We start from the raw sequence: 17,219 nt of genomic DNA, 5'->3' as shown, positions 1-17,219 counted from the left end.
GAACTGTAAAAAAACCGTAGGTTAGGAACCTGAGAGAAACGGATATATCGAAACCCGCCATTTAAAATCCCTCCCTCAGCAACACAAACCCAAACCCTTGGCGTTTTCGTCTTCCCTCGCATTCTTCAGAACACAGAGAGAGGGATGGCGAGCGATTCGATTCAGCAGAGCGAAGCCCAAGTGGCGCTAATCCTGGGCCCGGACTCGGCCCACCTGGAATCCCTAATCTCCCAATTGATGTCTTCCTCCAACGACCAGCGCTCCCAGGCGGAGTCCCTCTTCAACCTCTGCAAGCAGGCCCGCCCTGAGGCCCTCTTATTGGGCCTGGCCCACCTCCTCCACTCCTCCCCGAACCCGGAGACCCGCACCATGTCCGCCATCCTCCTCCGCCGCCACCTCACGCGCCACCACGACTCCTTCCTCTGGCCTCTCCTCTCCCCCCCGGCCCGCTCCTCCCTCCACTCCCTCCTCCTCTCCTCCCTCCACAACGAGCCCCTCAAATCCATCACCAAGAAGCTCTGCGACACCGTCTCCGAGCTCGCCGCCGCCACCCTCCCCGACGACTCTGCCGCCTGGCCCGACCTCCTCCCCCTCCTCTTCCAGTGGGTCACCTCCCCCGACCCCAGGCTCCAAGAAATCTCGCTCCTTATTTTCGCCCAATTGGCTCATTACATCGGCCAAACCCTACTCCCTCAAATCTCCACTCTCCACTCCGTCTTCCTCCGCTCCCTTCACTCCTCCACCCCCGCCGACGTCCGCATCGCCGCCCTCGCCGCCGCCATCAACTTCATCCAATGCCTCACGAATTCCTCCGACAGAGACCGCTTCCAAGACCTCCTCCCTCTCATGATGCAGACCCTCACCGAGGCGCTGAACTCCGGCCAGGAGGCCGTCGCTCAGGAGGCGCTTGAGCTTCTCATCGAGCTCGCTGGCACCGAGCCGCGCTTCCTCCGGCGACAAATTGTCGACGTCGTGGGGTCCATGTTACAGGTCGCAGAAGCTGAGACTTTGGAGGAAGGAACACGGCACTTGGCGATTGAGTTTGTGGTTACTCTCGCCGAGGCAAGGGAGCGTGCTCCCGGCATGATGAGGAAGTTTCCACAGTTTGTGAGGAAGCTTTTTGGTGTGTTGATGAATTTGGTGCTTGATATCGAGGATGATCCTGCGTGGCACGGTGCAGTGGATGAGGATGAGGACGCCGGCGAGACGAGTAACTATGGCTTTGGACAGGAGTGTCTGGATAGGCTTTCGATTTCGCTCGGTGGGAACACCATTGTGCCGGTTGCCTCTGAGTTGCTGCCCACCTACTTGGCTGCTCCTGAGTGGGAAAAGCACCATGCTGCGCTCATTGCTCTTGCGCAAATCGCCGAGGGTTGTTCCAAGGTATCTTTGCTTGCTGTTTACTAGGTTCTCGGGACTGTGTTTTTGGTGTTTTCTTGCTTTTCTGTTTCATGCTTTGTTTTTTATGCATTGTGCGGATGAGTGTTTATAGGTAGCAGTGAAAAAAGATCCCTTGATTTGTGTGCGCGCTTGTCTCTTAAATTGTTGTGTATTGTGATCTTTGACGGTGATGGTGATGATAACAGGTGATGCTGGCCTTTCATAATTTATTTTTTACACTATTTATTACGTTTGTTGCTACTGTGTTTTTGGTGTTCTTGTCCTTCTACGTTGTGCTGTTGTGTTTAAACCTTTGTGTACGGGTGCCAGTATGTGATTCATGTAGGTATGGTATGCAATACGTTACTTTTTAATTTGTATGTTATTATTAGAAGACTTAGAATTCTGTAACTTTGCCTTGTTACTTTTTTATGCATTGTGTGGATGGATGCTCTTGTTAAGCTGGGAAAAAAATCCCTTAGTTTCTGTGTGTTTTTGTGTTTGTCTCTAACATTGTGGTATTTGATGGTGCAGGTTATGATAAAGAATCTGGAGCAGGTATTGTCAATGATTTTGAATTCATTTCGTGATCCTCACCCTCGAGTGCGATGGGCAGCTATAAATGCAATTGGGCAGTTGTCCACGGATTTGGGGCCAGACTTGCAGGTTAAATTTCACCACTTAGTGCTTCCGGCTTTGGCTGGAGCCATGGATGATTTTCAAAATCCAAGAGTACAGGTTTGTATTGTGCTTTTTTATATGGATTAGGTACATTGTCTCCTGTTGTAATAATTCTGGTCATGCTCTCCTTTTTTTTTTTTTTTCTAATTATGTTCAAAATTTGTGTTATGTGACATTGCATATTCTCATTCATATTATGCTAAGATGGGCTCTATAAATTAGCTTCACTATATGCTATTTTGTGTTCTTTCTTTTGTTCTTGATCATGTATGCATTTTGCTGGAGATACGACATTTTAGTCTAATGAAATGGTTGAGTTTGGTCGCGTATGATCAAAGAAATCTCATGCAGTTATCATCTTGTGTTGTTTATAGGTTCTGGTGGTAAATGGAAAACTAGTAATTACTGCTATTACTATGCTCAGTTTTCTCAAGGCTTTGTGCAGAGGTTTTTCTAATTCTTATTGGACATTTAGATTTAAGGAAGTTAAATGGTTGGGGTGAATTTTCTGGGTTATGCATTTTTCAACATCTTGGGTATTCTGTTATTATTATTTTTCATCAATTGAATATGGTTTATATGAGTAGTTTCTTTGAGATATTAGAGTTCTTCTACCCCAAAAGTCTGTCTTCACAGTTGATGGATCTGCTGTTTAGTGCCATTATTTTTTGGACTTCTGTCTGTGTAAATATGAATCTTCATTTTCTTGATCTTTGATAACTCGTTTCATTTACATTCAGAAACTCATTAATCTGCTCCATCATTTTTGACTTGTATGTTGCAGGCTCATGCTGCTTCTGCAGTGCTAAATTTCACTGAGAATTGTACCCCAGATATCCTAACACCTTACTTAGATGGGATTGTGAGCAAACTTTTGGTACTCCTGCAGGTATTTGACTGTTGTTTGATATCTAGCTGGCAAGAAAATTGTAGAATATTTGGATAATAATATCTTTCTAGAGATCATATGGTGTTTTCCTTGATTGGACATCTTGGTTTGAAGGAATTAGCTCTTTATGGATTCTCCTTGGCTTCTTTTTTTATTCTCCAAGTGGAACTGCATTTGCCCTATATTTAATTTTTTTAATCTTAATTGTATTTTGGTTAGTGCAATGTAAGCCTTAGAGCATGTTTAGGAGTTTTTTGTTTTGAATGAATAATTGCTTAATATCTTTTGAGCTAAACAAATCATGCACTTGGGTTTGTAATTTTTTTTTCATAATGGTAAGCCTCCTATAAATTTTGTTCAATCCATTGTTGTGAAGTGCTTTATAATTACTCAATAATAAATATTTTGACATGCATGCTTCCTATTTTATGCATTTCTGATGATTAGTGTTTAAATATGTAGTTATATTTTCTTTTCTTGCCCATGTTCTAGAATGGGAAGCAAATGGTTCAAGAAGGGGCTTTGACAGCCTTAGCATCTGTTGCAGATTCTTCAGAGGTGCTTTATGTAGCCAATATTCTCCATAGTAATGACAATGCTTTTAAGTTTTATACTTAATACGTGAAATGCCATGTTAACAGGTGCAATTTCAGAAGTATTATGATGCTGTGATGCCATACTTAAAAGCTATTTTGGTGAACGCAAATGATAAATCTAATCGTATGCTTCGAGCCAAAGCAATGGAGTGCATTAGTTTGGTAGGAATGGCTGTTGGAAAGGAGAAGTTCAGGGATGATGCCAAACAGGTGGATTTTAATTTAGTTCAGAGTGTTGTTTCTTGTGTTTCTTTTTAAATTCATATGTATTTCTGGAAGTAGTAATTTTTATATTTTCTTTCCTTTACTCATTGTTTACTTTCAGTGTGCTAATGTATAGTTTTCATTTTTTCCTTTACTAGGTCATGGATGTCTTGATGTCACTGCAACAATCTCAACTGGATGCTGATGATCCAACTGCAAGTTACATGTTACAAGTATGGTCTTTTTACAAGCTTTTTGCATCAACTTGGAAATATATATTTATTTTGTCGTTTAGTTAAAATTCTTACGAATCTCAAATTTTCACTTGGATGCCATGCTTTCAGGCATGGGCACGGCTTTGCAAGTGCCTTGGGCAGGATTTTCTCCCATATATGGGTTTTGTGATGCCTCCTTTGCTCCAGTCTGCACAACTTAAGCCCGATGTGACCATTACATCAGCGGATTCTGATACTGAATTTGATGAAGATGATGACAGGTGCCCTTTCAGTTATTATTACTGAATTTGATGTCATTGTCATAATTGATTGATATCCATGGCATGACATGATTTAATATTCAATTTTTTCTTCATTTCATTTCTTTGGGTTGTCCTTCCCTGTATTTGAGCTTCAATCAACATCTGTCTTTATTTCAAAAAAAAATTTATTTTGTCCATTTGAGATAATGTGAGCTACATATGCTTCTTTTATTTATTTATATTTGTATGACTATCATTGTCAATACTTCCATGTATTAGATCCTTTATACTTGTCTATAGGCATGCATTTTTAGTTAAATACTTTTTAGGTTTCAAGGAGTTGTTTTCAGCCTAATTTGTAGAACATGTGGTGTGGTCTCTCAACTCTCATGGCATCTTGGGCTTAAATTTTAAGCAAAAGAAATTCCATGCATTATATGGCCTCTCATTCTCATATGTGAAGAAAAAAGGGAATAAGCATAGAGGAAAAGGGAGTTGCAATTTTTAGATCTGAAAATGAAGAAGAAATAGATATGGATTATACTGATGGATATTTTGGTTTTGTTTTTAAATACTTTTGTATCTGGCTGTTCTTCTTTTTAGCATTGAAACAATTACACTTGGGGATAAAAGGATAGGCATTAAGACTAGTGTGTTGGAGGAGAAGGCCACTGCTTGTAACATGCTATGTTGCTATGCTGATGAGTTGAAGGAAGGATTTTTTCCTTGGATTGACCAGGTTGACTTTTATATTTTGTTGGCATTTTCCAGTCCAGAATATTATATAGGCTAACTTTGGAATTATCTAGGTTGCTTTCACATTGGTTCCTCTTCTTAAATTTTACTTCCATGAAGAAGTTAGGAAGGCAGCAGTTTCAGGTATTTTCTTGGCTCTGTAAGAACCAAAATCTCACTTGTAGTTTGTTTATTTCCAGTAGCCCTTTTTGATTTTTTTTAAATATTCACCTGTCTGCTTTGTTTATAGCCATGCCGGAACTGTTGTCCTCGGCAAAATCAGCTGTAGTGAAGGGACAATCACAAGGTCGTGATGAGACTTATGTGAAACAGCTTTCTGATTATATAATACCAAATTTGGTGGAGGCTTTACACAAGGTTAAAGTCCTGCCTATCTACTATGGTGTCTATTCTGCTGTTTTTTTGGCTTTGTATCAATATATATTTTTGCTGTCTTCCAGGAGCCAGAAGTAGAAATTTGTGCAAGCATGTTGGATGCATTGAATGAATGCATACAGGTTTGTAACATTCATCTATCTGGATGGATGATTTGTACACTCATCTTTTTATTGGAATTATGTTACAGTTCCGTTATATACAATCCTATTTACCTTCTCTCAAATAATTATGCAAGTGAAGGAAAAATTGATACCCAAAATGATTTATGGGAGAAAATTCTGTCCATGAGGTGTGCTCTGGCTCTGTAATGTTGTGTCTTGGATTATATAGAATAGAATTTGTGTATTACAAGATGGTGAAATGTAGCATGGATTGAATAATTAGGGAACTTTTTTTCTGACTTTTTGCAATAGGATATTAGTGGCGTGGTTACTTATTCTTGCTCATTCTATGCAGTGCCTATAAAGTATAAACATCATAAAATACAGTTTATTCTTTTGCAACACTCATGTAGGAATCGGTAAGGGAGAAAGGAAAGGGAAGAAGAAATTGAGCACATGTGAGAGAGGGACAGAAAAGGGTAGAACTGGAGAAGAAAGAGGGGGGGGGGGGGGCGGGAGTACAGTTTGGATGGAGAAACAACTATAAGCAATTTTTCAGTTCTCAAATCAAGTTTAAGTTTCCCAAAACTCGGTACATGCGATTTAGGCATAGATTGATAACTAGGCCATCCAGAATTACTAAAAATTCAAAATAATGCTAATTTACTAAAGGCTCAGTCCTCATTATGTACCCCATTTTCGGTTTTAGTCCTTACAAAAAATTCTTCAGTTTTAATCCCTGAAAAATAGGATTTTTTGCTTTTGGTCCTTGTTTGACTTTTGTCCCTGTAGTATTGTCCATGTTGAATTAATCCCTGTAGTATTGCCCTTGTTGAATTAATCCCTGTAATATGTTTACTATATTGATTTTAGTCCTTAAAATAAGGATATAGTCATCATATTACAAAGACTAATTCAACGCACACAAAAATATTATAGGGATTAAAGTCAAATAATGTGGACCAAAAGCAAAATTCCTAATAACCCCAAAATACTAAGAATTTCCTGTTTACTTAGAATAAATTCCTGTTACATTATTCCATACTCACAAGTCACAGTTATCCTCAATTCCTGATGACATTCTTATCCTGATATTTTCAATCACTTGTGGTTTGAGCAGAAAATATGGATAGTGATCCAGAAATGGCATATTCTGTTGATAGTCTGGAAATGGAATGAATTTCTACTAGGAAACTGCAATAAAATTATTCTGATTTTTTTATGTTGCCATATAATTCTGCATGTATATAGAAGATTAGGAAAATAATCTGTCCATCTGTGTCAATATTTGTCTCTATCTGCATCATGGTAGGACTTGGGTGTGTGTGCTATATTATGCTGTTCTAAAATCTCAGTGATTTTGTTTATTGTATTTCTTAAGTCATCAATTCTCTTTAAGGTGTTGTTTTAAACTGAAGCTGGCTAGGATTTGCTCTCAGGTCTCTGGATCACATCTAGATGAAAAGCAAGTTCGGAGCATTGTTGATGAGATTAAACAAGTCCTTACGGCCAGTTCATCAAGAAAACATGAAAGAGCAGAGAGGGCCAAAGAAGAGGACTTTGATGCTGAAGAAAGAGAACTACTCAATGAAGAAAATGAGCAAGAAGAGGAGCTTTTTGATCAAGTATGCTGAGTAATCTGTTTTTGTGATCTGAATCACTTCATTAAATACTTTTTTTATGTGCTGTTCTAGCTCTTATTTTGAATCAATGTGTTCTAGGTTGGTGATTGCTTGGGAACTTTGATAAAAACATTCAGGACATCTTTCTTGCCTTTCTTTGATGAGCTGTCCTCATACCTAACACCTTTGTTTGTAAGTTTCTTTTCATTCCTTTAATAATGTATCTTGAATGTGTCTTGAAGTTTTTTTATGTTCTTGCTTAAAAGTTGTATTCTCTTTCCTCTCATTGTTTTTCCATCTTTTGTTTTTTGTCAAATCTTTTTCCTCTATAGGCATTTAATTTGAAGGAAAAACTATCTTTTCTTTCCTATGAAGGCAGTCAGTTTCCTATTTGTGTGTACTAGCACTATTATGACACTGCTTCCTCCTGAAATGTTATTGTATGAAATTATGTGTTTTTATTAATGGAACTTGTTGATGTGCTGACTCCCCCCTCCCTGGTCCACAAGTAAAATAATTTGGATTGTTGACAGTTGCTAATTTATTACCAATCTGCTTGCTAATATGTATGTTGACTACACACACTTTTTAAGTTTTGTACAGGTGGCCATTTGCTTAGACATATTTGCCATTCTGTTTTCTGATCTAATTCCCCTTCTCCCTTATTGATATTCAATAATCAGGGTAAAGACAAAACCTCAGAGGAAAGGAGAATTGCCATTTGTATATTTGATGATGTTGCTGAGCACGGTCGTGAAGCCGCTCTTAAGTAAGATCTCTCTCCTTTTGGGGGTCCCCTTTTCTTTTGTTCTTATTGTTGATTGTCTGCAATTTCATGCATAAAATTATTTTATTCCCTTTACTCTGAATGATTGTTCTAAATGCTTTTTTATGTTGTTGCTACAGATATTATGATTCTTTTCTTCCATTCTTACTCGAAGCTTGCAATGATGAATATCCCGATGTTCGACAGGTTCATTGCCCCTTCTTGGTTTATTATATTTTAATGTTGCTTATTCAGTTTTGGGACGTAATTGAGGCACTATCTAACAAAACAATTAAATTTCTTTGCAGGCTGCTGTTTATGGTGTTGGTGTTTGTGCTGAGTTTGGTGGATCTGTTTTCAGCCCCCTTGTTGGAGGTTAGTTGCACAATACCATTTGCTTATTTTGTTGTCATGCCTTACTATATATATTTTTTGGATAAATGTTTCTGTTCTATTGCAGAGGCACTTTCAAGGTTAGATGCTGTGATAAGGCATCCAAATGCACTACATGCTGATAACATAATGGCATATGACAATGCCGTCTCAGCTCTTGGAAAAATATGCCAATTCCATCGTGATAGCATAAATGCAGCACAGGTATTTTACAATTTGGTGCTCCATGTCTCCGCAGTCTTTTAAAATGCTGTTCTTGTTTACTTAATCTTGCTTGTGATCCCAATGTCATTTGAAAAAGTATAGGTTGGTAGTCAAGTGCTTGGGTTAGTATTTTTTAATGCCACTGCATCTCATAATGTTTTTTTTTTTGTTTTGTTTTTTATCATTAGAGTATGGTTTTGACTTTTATCCAGATGGAATCCTGATAATCTGGAGGGCTGTCATCTTTCAGCCTTTGCTGAAATTACTTTGGGGCTTCTTAGGCAGGCTCTGTTTTCTCCAGCGGTGGAAAAACTGCTGCTTGGGATTTGTTGTTTCTGGATACACACACAGACAACTATTAATATTTTCGTGAATAATTAAATTGAAGACTTTGAACTCTATTTTGCATGGTAGTTGTTGATAGAATAGGAAAGATTATGCTTTCTATATTAAGTTTATTCAATCCCTAAACAGCTAAACCTAAGGATTAAGGTATTTAATTTTCTACTGTTATAAATTCTTGAGGCTTAGAGAAGAATTTGCCCAAGTCATTCACATCAGAAAAACTCTTCTTCAAGTCCAGTAATTGATTATGGGATGAATTCTATTCATAATTTGTTATTATCAATCACTTGCTGGGTTCTCTGAAATTCATAGGCTGCAAATCTTGGTTTTAGGTTAAGATGGGTACTGAGTTCTGACACTGATTTTTTAAATCCTTATGGAAATGAAAGTTTAGAGAAAAATCCTCTGCCTGTGTTTTTGATTTCTAACTTCAATCATTATTGCTTGATATCAGGTTGTTCCTGCCTGGCTAAGTTGCTTGCCTATAAAAGGTGATTTAATTGAAGCTAAGGTTGTGCATGACCAACTTTGTTCAATGGTTGAAAGGTAGGGTTATGATCCCGAACATGTTTTTTTTTTTATTGTTATTTACCTAATCTGCTTCCTCTTGTTCCTGTTGCTTGTTGACTTCAATATTCGGCATATGTATTGATACACACTTCCATTCAATTTCAGATCTGATAGAGAACTTATAGGTCCCAACAATCAATATCTTTCCAAAATTGTTGCAGTTTTTGCCGAGGTACTTTCAATGCTAGTTCTCTTAGTTACTGCTGTCAGATTCTGGATCCACTTTTCCCTTATAAAATGTTTGTTTTGCATCGACTATGATGTAGATTTTATGTGCGGGAAATGATCTGGCTACCGAACAGACTGTTAGTAGGATGATTAATTTATTGAGGCAGCTTCAACAGACTTTACCACCTTCTACCCTTGCTTCAACCTGGTCATCCTTGCAGCCTCAGCAGCAGCTTGCACTTCAGTCCATCCTATCATCCTAGTAGTTTTGGTCAGAAGATGCGTGTCTATTGTCATGGGATGTCATAGTTACCTTTTCAGAAGCTGCTTTGTCAGGTCAAATTCATTCCTTAGCATCATTGGAGTGTCTTTTTTTGAGAAGCAGCTGCGTCTGGTTCGTGTTTCATGATTGCTGATTCCATACTTGGTTATGCAAGCCAGGACTTGAGGTATGGCTTTGTCACAGAGGCAGAGCATTGTTGAGTTGGTTTGGATGGGAAACAGTTTTGGTGTGAAATGTGTATACTGTGTTATAGTCAGAAGGAATTCTCAAATGAACAGTGACTCGATCCTGTCTGTGGATGATGGGGACGAGGCGTGACCCTGAGTCATGCATGGCTCAGGCAAATCGCATAGCATTCTTTTGTTTATTTTTGAGTTGTAACAGTTTTGATGGGTCATTTCTTTTGGATGTTGGAAGCAAATTGTCATAGTTAAATTAATTTGTATATCTGCATGCTTCTTTCCCTGCGCTTTTCCTTCCTATCACGTATCCTATGTTAGGATAGAGAAAATAGAGATGAGTAGGGCAGAAAGCTGTAGGTGGCGAAAAAGTTAACTTTAGGTTTGTTTGGAGACACGGTGTCTAGGGTGCACAAGCATAACTCCTTTCGCACCATGCAAAAGTATTTCTTCACCGTTAAATTTTATAAATTTTGAATCCATGGCTGTCATTTTTCTCCCTTTTTATTTTTTTCTTCTCATTTTTTGTTTATTCTTGATTTACCTTGCACTGTTTTCTTCTCTCTCTCTCTCTATCTTCATTAATGGTTCTCCACCCTTTGGCTACGCTGTCTACCTTGCCGATGATGAACCTTCATCCTCCTAGCAACAAGTATTGAAAAACCAGAAAGCTTCCTCATCTTTTCATGTCCTCTGTGCTTCTACAAAGAAAATGGTGATGCCACCGCCGTGGTGGTGGTGAGGGGAAAGCATGAATTATGGAGTTGAAAAAGAAAAAAATTAAGACTATAAAATTTAATCAACCCACTCACAAATTTACATAAATTTTCTAGAAGATAAAGTTTTTTTTTCTTTGAATTCTAGAAAACAAGGTTATTCAAGTCATTAGACATGACAAACAAACTCATTTATGAATCACGACTCTCGTCTAGACTTTGATAGATGATCTTTGTTTTGATTGGCTAGAGTATAGGTAATATCCAACTTTTTAAAATGGGAATGGATATGTACCTACTTGTCTTGTATTAGACACATAATTGTTAAAATACTTTTATTTTATTCAACTTTTTTTAGTTTTGTTCATTTTTTTATAAAAATAATTTTAGCTTTGTTCATTTTTTTTAAAATTTTCTTTTGCAAAAAAAATCTTTTAATTATAAGACATATATGGTATACTCATATCCAGCAGGGAGGGACGAGGATGAAGAAAAAAAAAATTCATACTTATCGAGGATGAGATGAGAATAGATATGGAAATGATTTTGAAGAAATAGGGATGAGAATGGGGAATTACATACTTGTTTGTGTCATATCTACCAGTAACAACAACAACTAATAACAAAGCATCATCAACACAACAACAAATAGAAAATGCTCTTCTTCTTTCATACACCAAATTTCCTATGCTCTTCCATGCCAAACGTTAACCGTTACCCAACTTTTATTTCCCATAGTCACGGTACAACAAAGAAATGGTGTTTTAGCAGCCTTAAGAATGATGCCAATTTTAAATTTCATTCCAACTGTGCAGGTATTCAGCTATCTCATTTGGCTTTTGCAGATGATATTATGCTTCTATCTAGAGGAGATATCCCTTCTGTGTCAACTATGTTTGCCAAGCTTCAGCACTTCTGTAGGGTTTCAGGACTTTCCATCAGCTCTGATAAATCTGCCATATACTCAGTCGGTACCTCATGAGCTTTCTCATATTCAGCAGCTTACTGGATTTAGCTTGGGTGACTTTCCTTTTAGATACTTGGGTGTTCCCCTTTTATCATCTAGATTAAATGTATGTCATTATGCTCCCTTGCTTTCCAAGATGACTGGCCTGATTCAGGGATGGAGCAAGAAGTCTTTATCTTATGCAGGTAAGTTAGAGTTGATCAGAACAGTTATTCAAGGAATTGTGAATTTCTGGATGGAGATTTTTCTTTTGTCGCAATCTGTTCTGGACCGGATCAACGCTTCATGCCGTAATTTTCTGTGGGGCAAAGCGGATATTGGCAAAAACAAGCCCTTGGTTGCTTGGTCAGTAGTTTGTTCTCCGAAAAAAGAATGGGGTTTAGGCCTTTTTAATCTCAAGGACTGGAACCTTGCGCTTCTTTCCCGTATCCTGTGGAACTTTCATTGTAAGAAAGATTCTCTATGGGTTCGGTGGGTTCACCATTACTATTTCAGAGGGAGCGATGTGTGGAATTATAATACTTCTTCATCAGATTCAGTTTTGATAAAGAAAATCATTCAAATAAGGGACTTTATTATCTCCAAAGAGCTAAGTACGGAAGAGGCCAAAAAGAGGATTCAATCTTGGAGCACCAATGAACAATTGCTTGTTGGCAAAGTCTATGAATACATTAGAGGTGTCAAGCCAACTGTTAGTTGGTGTTCTGTTATATGGAACCCAGCAATCCCCCCTACGATGTCTTTCATTCTATGGCTTGCTAAAAGGAACCGGCTGCTTACTCTTGACAAAGTTGCTTTTTTGAACAAGGGTTCCCTCTGTCCTTTATGTTCAAATGAGGATGAGTCAAATGCTCATTTGTTCTTTTCTTGCAGGAAATCTCTCCAAGTTTGGCCTCACATTCGTGATTTGGCTCCTTTCCACAGGTGTTTCACTTCTTTACAGCGTATTACTGACTCTTTAATTAGAGGCAGATCCATATCAGGTGTTCAAGAAAAATTACGTTGTCTGACTATAGCAATTACAGTTTACTGCATCTGACTGTCTAGGACCAAGCTGATTTTTGAAGATTATCAACTTTCTGTAATAGAGGTTATTAGCAAGATTAAGTTTCTTATGTATAGACAAACACACTTGTTGCATTTGTTTTAGCATCTTGATATAGACTTTCTTGTATTAGGGAGACTTTTGATTTTCTCTAGCTGCGAAATATGCCCCGTTTATTGTTGTATCATTTTGGGTTTAATATAATTTACATTTTTCCCCAAAAAAAAAAAGAAATGGTGTTTTGGGTTGAAATTTGGGAGAAAACAGAAATTTTTGAGCCACAACTAGATCTAAAAAAACCCAAGCAACACAAAATTGAGATCTAAAGTCTAAAATCCCCCCAAAAAAAAAAATTCGTTGTTGCCACTTCCTCCTCCTCTTGCTTGAAGACCAAGTCATCCTTGCAGAGCTCCCATTGGCTGGCTGTCTTCCGTTTCAAAATTTGTTGTAAGCGTGAGTTGTTTGTCGTATACTAAGTGGTCTTACATTGCTACAACAGATCTAGTGTCGCTACGTTCACATACTGTTGGTTAATTTAAAAAATCGAGATGATACTGGATAAATCTGAAGTCATGTATAACACTTTCAGATTGAATCAAATTTCGGGGTTCAACCAAAATTGTTCAATCGGATAAAATCAGAAGATTATAATTCAAGAGTTTTGTTTTGGTCTTGTATGTTTTGTCACCCGTTGTGCTTTCTGAACCAGAATGATTATTTATGATCAAAGAACAGGTGGTTTTTGGCGGTTGATGGAAGTTATTTCTTTTTAAAAACTGCCGTTGATGGAAGTTTTAGTAACTTCCATGTAACTTCCAACCGTTGATGGAAGTTTTAGTAACTTCCATGTAACTTTCAAAATTTTCCCAAACTGAACATCTCGTTATTACATTAAAACAAGCGTGCACTCTTATTTTAACATAATAAAGAGATCAATTACACTAAAATGTCCAACAAACCTCCCCCATTTTAGTGTAATTACCGATCAAATCACCAAAGTCATAACATACAACAAACTACTGCATAGATGAAATATTGTGACGATTGAATTTCATCTTAGCAAATTACACGTTTCAAATATTCGAATATCAGGGTGTCACTAAGGATTGAACCCTTTCTATTCATAATGAATACATGAAGATAATTTGCACAATAGCTTATAACATTACTCTTGCTCGACACTAATTTACTAGCCTGTGTCCCTATCCTTCATAAGCATATCAAAGCCAAGTCCCAGCTTCTTGAAGCGGCTAAACTTCATGCTTATATAGGTAGTTCTTTTCTTTCTTGCACCTGCAAATGCAATTTTTCAAAAGAACCATTGAGAAGTTATACTTCAACCTCCTTAACTTGCAGAACCGAACACATACCTTTTGGGATACTTTCGATGATGTGTTCCAATCTCTACATGTTAAGCTTTCCACATTGAATTCAGCACCTAATGTCATATTAGATGGGAATTGGGTATCTTAACATAAGAGATTTCAGATGGACTTTAATCCTAATCCCACAGCCGACCTTTTCACGAGATCTCTACTTAACCCTTTGGTTAAATGATCGGCCAAATTATGCTGAGTTCTCACAGCCCTACATCCCCAAATTTTGAGATAACTCAAATTTGGTGTCTTTTTGTGCCAAAGTTCATATGGGGTAACCTTATTCCTTTTGTTAGGAATTCGGTTCAACAAGTAACAGGCTGTCAACATAGCCTCACCCCAAAATCCTTCACTTAAACCCGAATAGGATAACATGGAATTCACCATTTCTTTCAAGGTTCTATTCTTCCTTTCGGCTACACCATTCTGTTGTGGTGTATAGGGAGCTGTAGTTTGATGTATTATTCCAGTAGATTGAAAATAAACCGGATCATAATACTCACCTCCCCTATCCGTACGAAGAGTTTTGATTAGCCCATTTTTATAAAGTTCTACCTCTTTCTTATAAATTTTAAATTTCTCAAGAGCTTCATCTTTTGTATTTAATAAATATACATAACAATACCTTGATGCATCATCAATAAAAGTAACAAAATATTTTTTATGACCTAATGATGGAGTAGCATGCAAATCACACAAATCACTATGAATAAGGTCTAAGACTTTAGTCTCACTTTTAACATCCTTAAAAGGTTTCCTAGTGATCTTGGTCAACATGCAAGTTTTGCATTTTTCAATGTTCATATCAAAAGGAGGAATCATACTTGTTTTTGACATATCTTTTAATCTTTTGTAATGAACATGTCCTAATTTAGCATGCCAAATTTCTGATTGTCATATTAGTTATAGAACTACACGAGGCCATACAAACAGATTCATGAACAAAAGGAACATCAATGTTTAATTTAAACATTCCATTACAACGATAACCAAATCCAACAAACGAACCATGTCTTGACAAGATGTACTTTTCACTTTCAAGTACTTGCTTGAAACCACAATTATTTAAAACCATACCAGACAATAAGTTCTTACGAATACCAGGTACAAATAAGACATTATCCAAATACAAACTTTTTCCGGAAGTAAAAACTAAATTCACACAACCTAATCCTAGGATTGGTTCAGTTGCAACATTGCCCATCTTCACAATAGAGCCATCATCGATTGGTCTAAATTCCTTGAACCAATGACGATCTTTGCACACATGGCTTGTTGCTCCCGAATCAAACCACCAAGCAACGTCATCATCCTGCATATAGAATGCATCAGATATTAGTGATACATAATTTGAATTCGTATTCAAATTAAAATTATTCACTACAGTCTGACCTTGTTGCTTTTCAGGATCATTAGACCCACTTGGACCAGCCTTGTTCTTTCCTTTGAACACCCGAAAATCCCTCTTTAAATGACCAGGTTTCCCACACTTCCAACATGACAATTTTGTCTGTTTGTTTGGACCTTTGTTCTTATTTCCTTGAAATTTTCGTTTGTTACCTTTAGCATTGTAATTTTGCTTAACTGTTCCACTTTCCTCTACCATATTAACGGAAGAGGAACCTGCTACATTTTTATCATTGACTTTGTCAATTTCCTGAGCCCTCAACGACTCCTCAATCATGAAATGACTACCGAGTTGAACCAGAGTCAACTCTTCCTTCTTATGTTTCAAGGTATACTTGAAGTCTTTTCAAGAAGAAGGCAGTTTATCAATTATAGATGAAACTGCAATGGATTCATCCATTTTCAAATCATGTTGAGTAAACTGACCCAAAATCAGCAGCAGTTCATTATATTGTTCCATAACAGGCCTCGAATCAATCATTTTGTAATTAAAGAAATTACTAACTAAGAATTTGTTACTTGAGGCATCTTCTGGAGAGTCCCATAATTCCTTAGCAGACTCAACATTTTGATAAATATCAAAGAGAGAGTCAAACATACCGTTCAGAATGTGTCCACGACAAATGTAATCGTCGTTCTCCTATTTCGAACGCTTCCTTGTTTGATCCAGAGTTTCGTCTTCCATAAACACCGGCATCGGTGTACTCAGCACATACACCACCTTCAATGTTGTCAAGAGAAAATGCATCTTCTTCTGCCATCTTCTGAAATCCTGCCCTTCAAACTTGTCCAACTTCGCAAACTTACTTGTTATCTTCGAACTATCGTTCGTCATCTCGAAAAATTTGATTCAATCTTTTGTTGGTTAATTTGAAAAATCGAGATGATACTGGATAAATCTGAAGTCGTGTATAACACTTTCAGATTGAATCAAATTTCGGGGTTCAACCAAAATTGTTCAATCGGATAAAATCAGAAGATTATAATTCAAGAGTTTTGTTTTGGTCTTGTATGTTTTGTCACCCGTTGTGCTTTCTGAACCAGAATGATTGTTTATGATCAAAGAACAGGTGGTTTTTGGCGGTTGATGGAAGTTATTTCTTTTTAAAAACTGCCGTTGATGGAAGTTTTAGTAACTTCCATGTAACTTCCAACCGTTGATGGAAGTTTTAGTAACTTCCATGTAACTTCCAAAATTTGCCTAAACCGAACATCTCGTTATTACATTAAAACAAGCGTGCACTCTTATTTTAACATAATAAAGAGATCAATTACACTAAAATGTCCAACACATACGTCTTAAACCAAAGCGATGCGATCTGTTTTAAAGCAACAACAAAGGTCGATTTTGGTTATAACCAAGAACTGAAACAGTAATGTTGGTCGGAGAGGAGAAAAAAAATCTTAGCTGTCGTTGTTGGAAAACCGTGAAGGGACAAACTTGGAAAGAAAAAAAAGAAAAAAACGCACTCATCCATAGTGTGAACATGCTAGATACCATCTTGTTTGGATTGAAAAAAAAAAGTTACTTTGAAAGTTATGTTTTATTCTTTTTTTCATTTGTTTGGTTCGATAAAGTGTGAGAAGAATAAAAATGTTTTAGTACAGAGGCATTTTTATTCTTGCATGAGATAATTCATATGCAGCAAAGTGAAAGAAGGGAAGGGTAAACTTAGTGTATATATATATATATAAAATGTCATGTTTATCTCACT

The 17,219-nt window shown here is 37.3% G+C and overlaps 1 protein-coding gene across 1 annotated transcript; it reads left to right on the top strand.

Moving 5' to 3' along the window:
• LOC100797431 (importin-5) lies at positions 1–10,261 on the top strand. The gene is made up of 20 exons (XM_003553976.5): positions 1–1,383; positions 1,915–2,118; positions 2,846–2,950; positions 3,443–3,508; positions 3,592–3,756; positions 3,909–3,983; positions 4,095–4,246; positions 4,832–4,967; positions 5,038–5,107; positions 5,214–5,341; positions 5,425–5,481; positions 6,903–7,088; positions 7,185–7,277; positions 7,769–7,854; positions 7,992–8,058; positions 8,160–8,226; positions 8,312–8,448; positions 9,248–9,339; positions 9,469–9,535; positions 9,630–10,261. Exons 1-20 carry the CDS (start codon positions 145–147, stop codon positions 9,792–9,794), a joined length of 3,357 nt encoding a protein of 1,118 aa, XP_003554024.1. The 5' UTR covers positions 1–144; the 3' UTR covers positions 9,795–10,261.
• The last annotated feature ends 6,958 nt before the right edge of the window (positions 10,262–17,219 follow it).

The sequence above is a fragment of the Glycine max genome, chromosome 19 (assembly GCF_000004515.6).
Source record: "Glycine max cultivar Williams 82 chromosome 19, Glycine_max_v4.0, whole genome shotgun sequence".
Lineage (NCBI taxonomy): Eukaryota > Viridiplantae > Streptophyta > Magnoliopsida > Fabales > Fabaceae > Glycine > Glycine max.
This window is presented reverse-complemented; position numbering and strand designations above follow the sequence as displayed.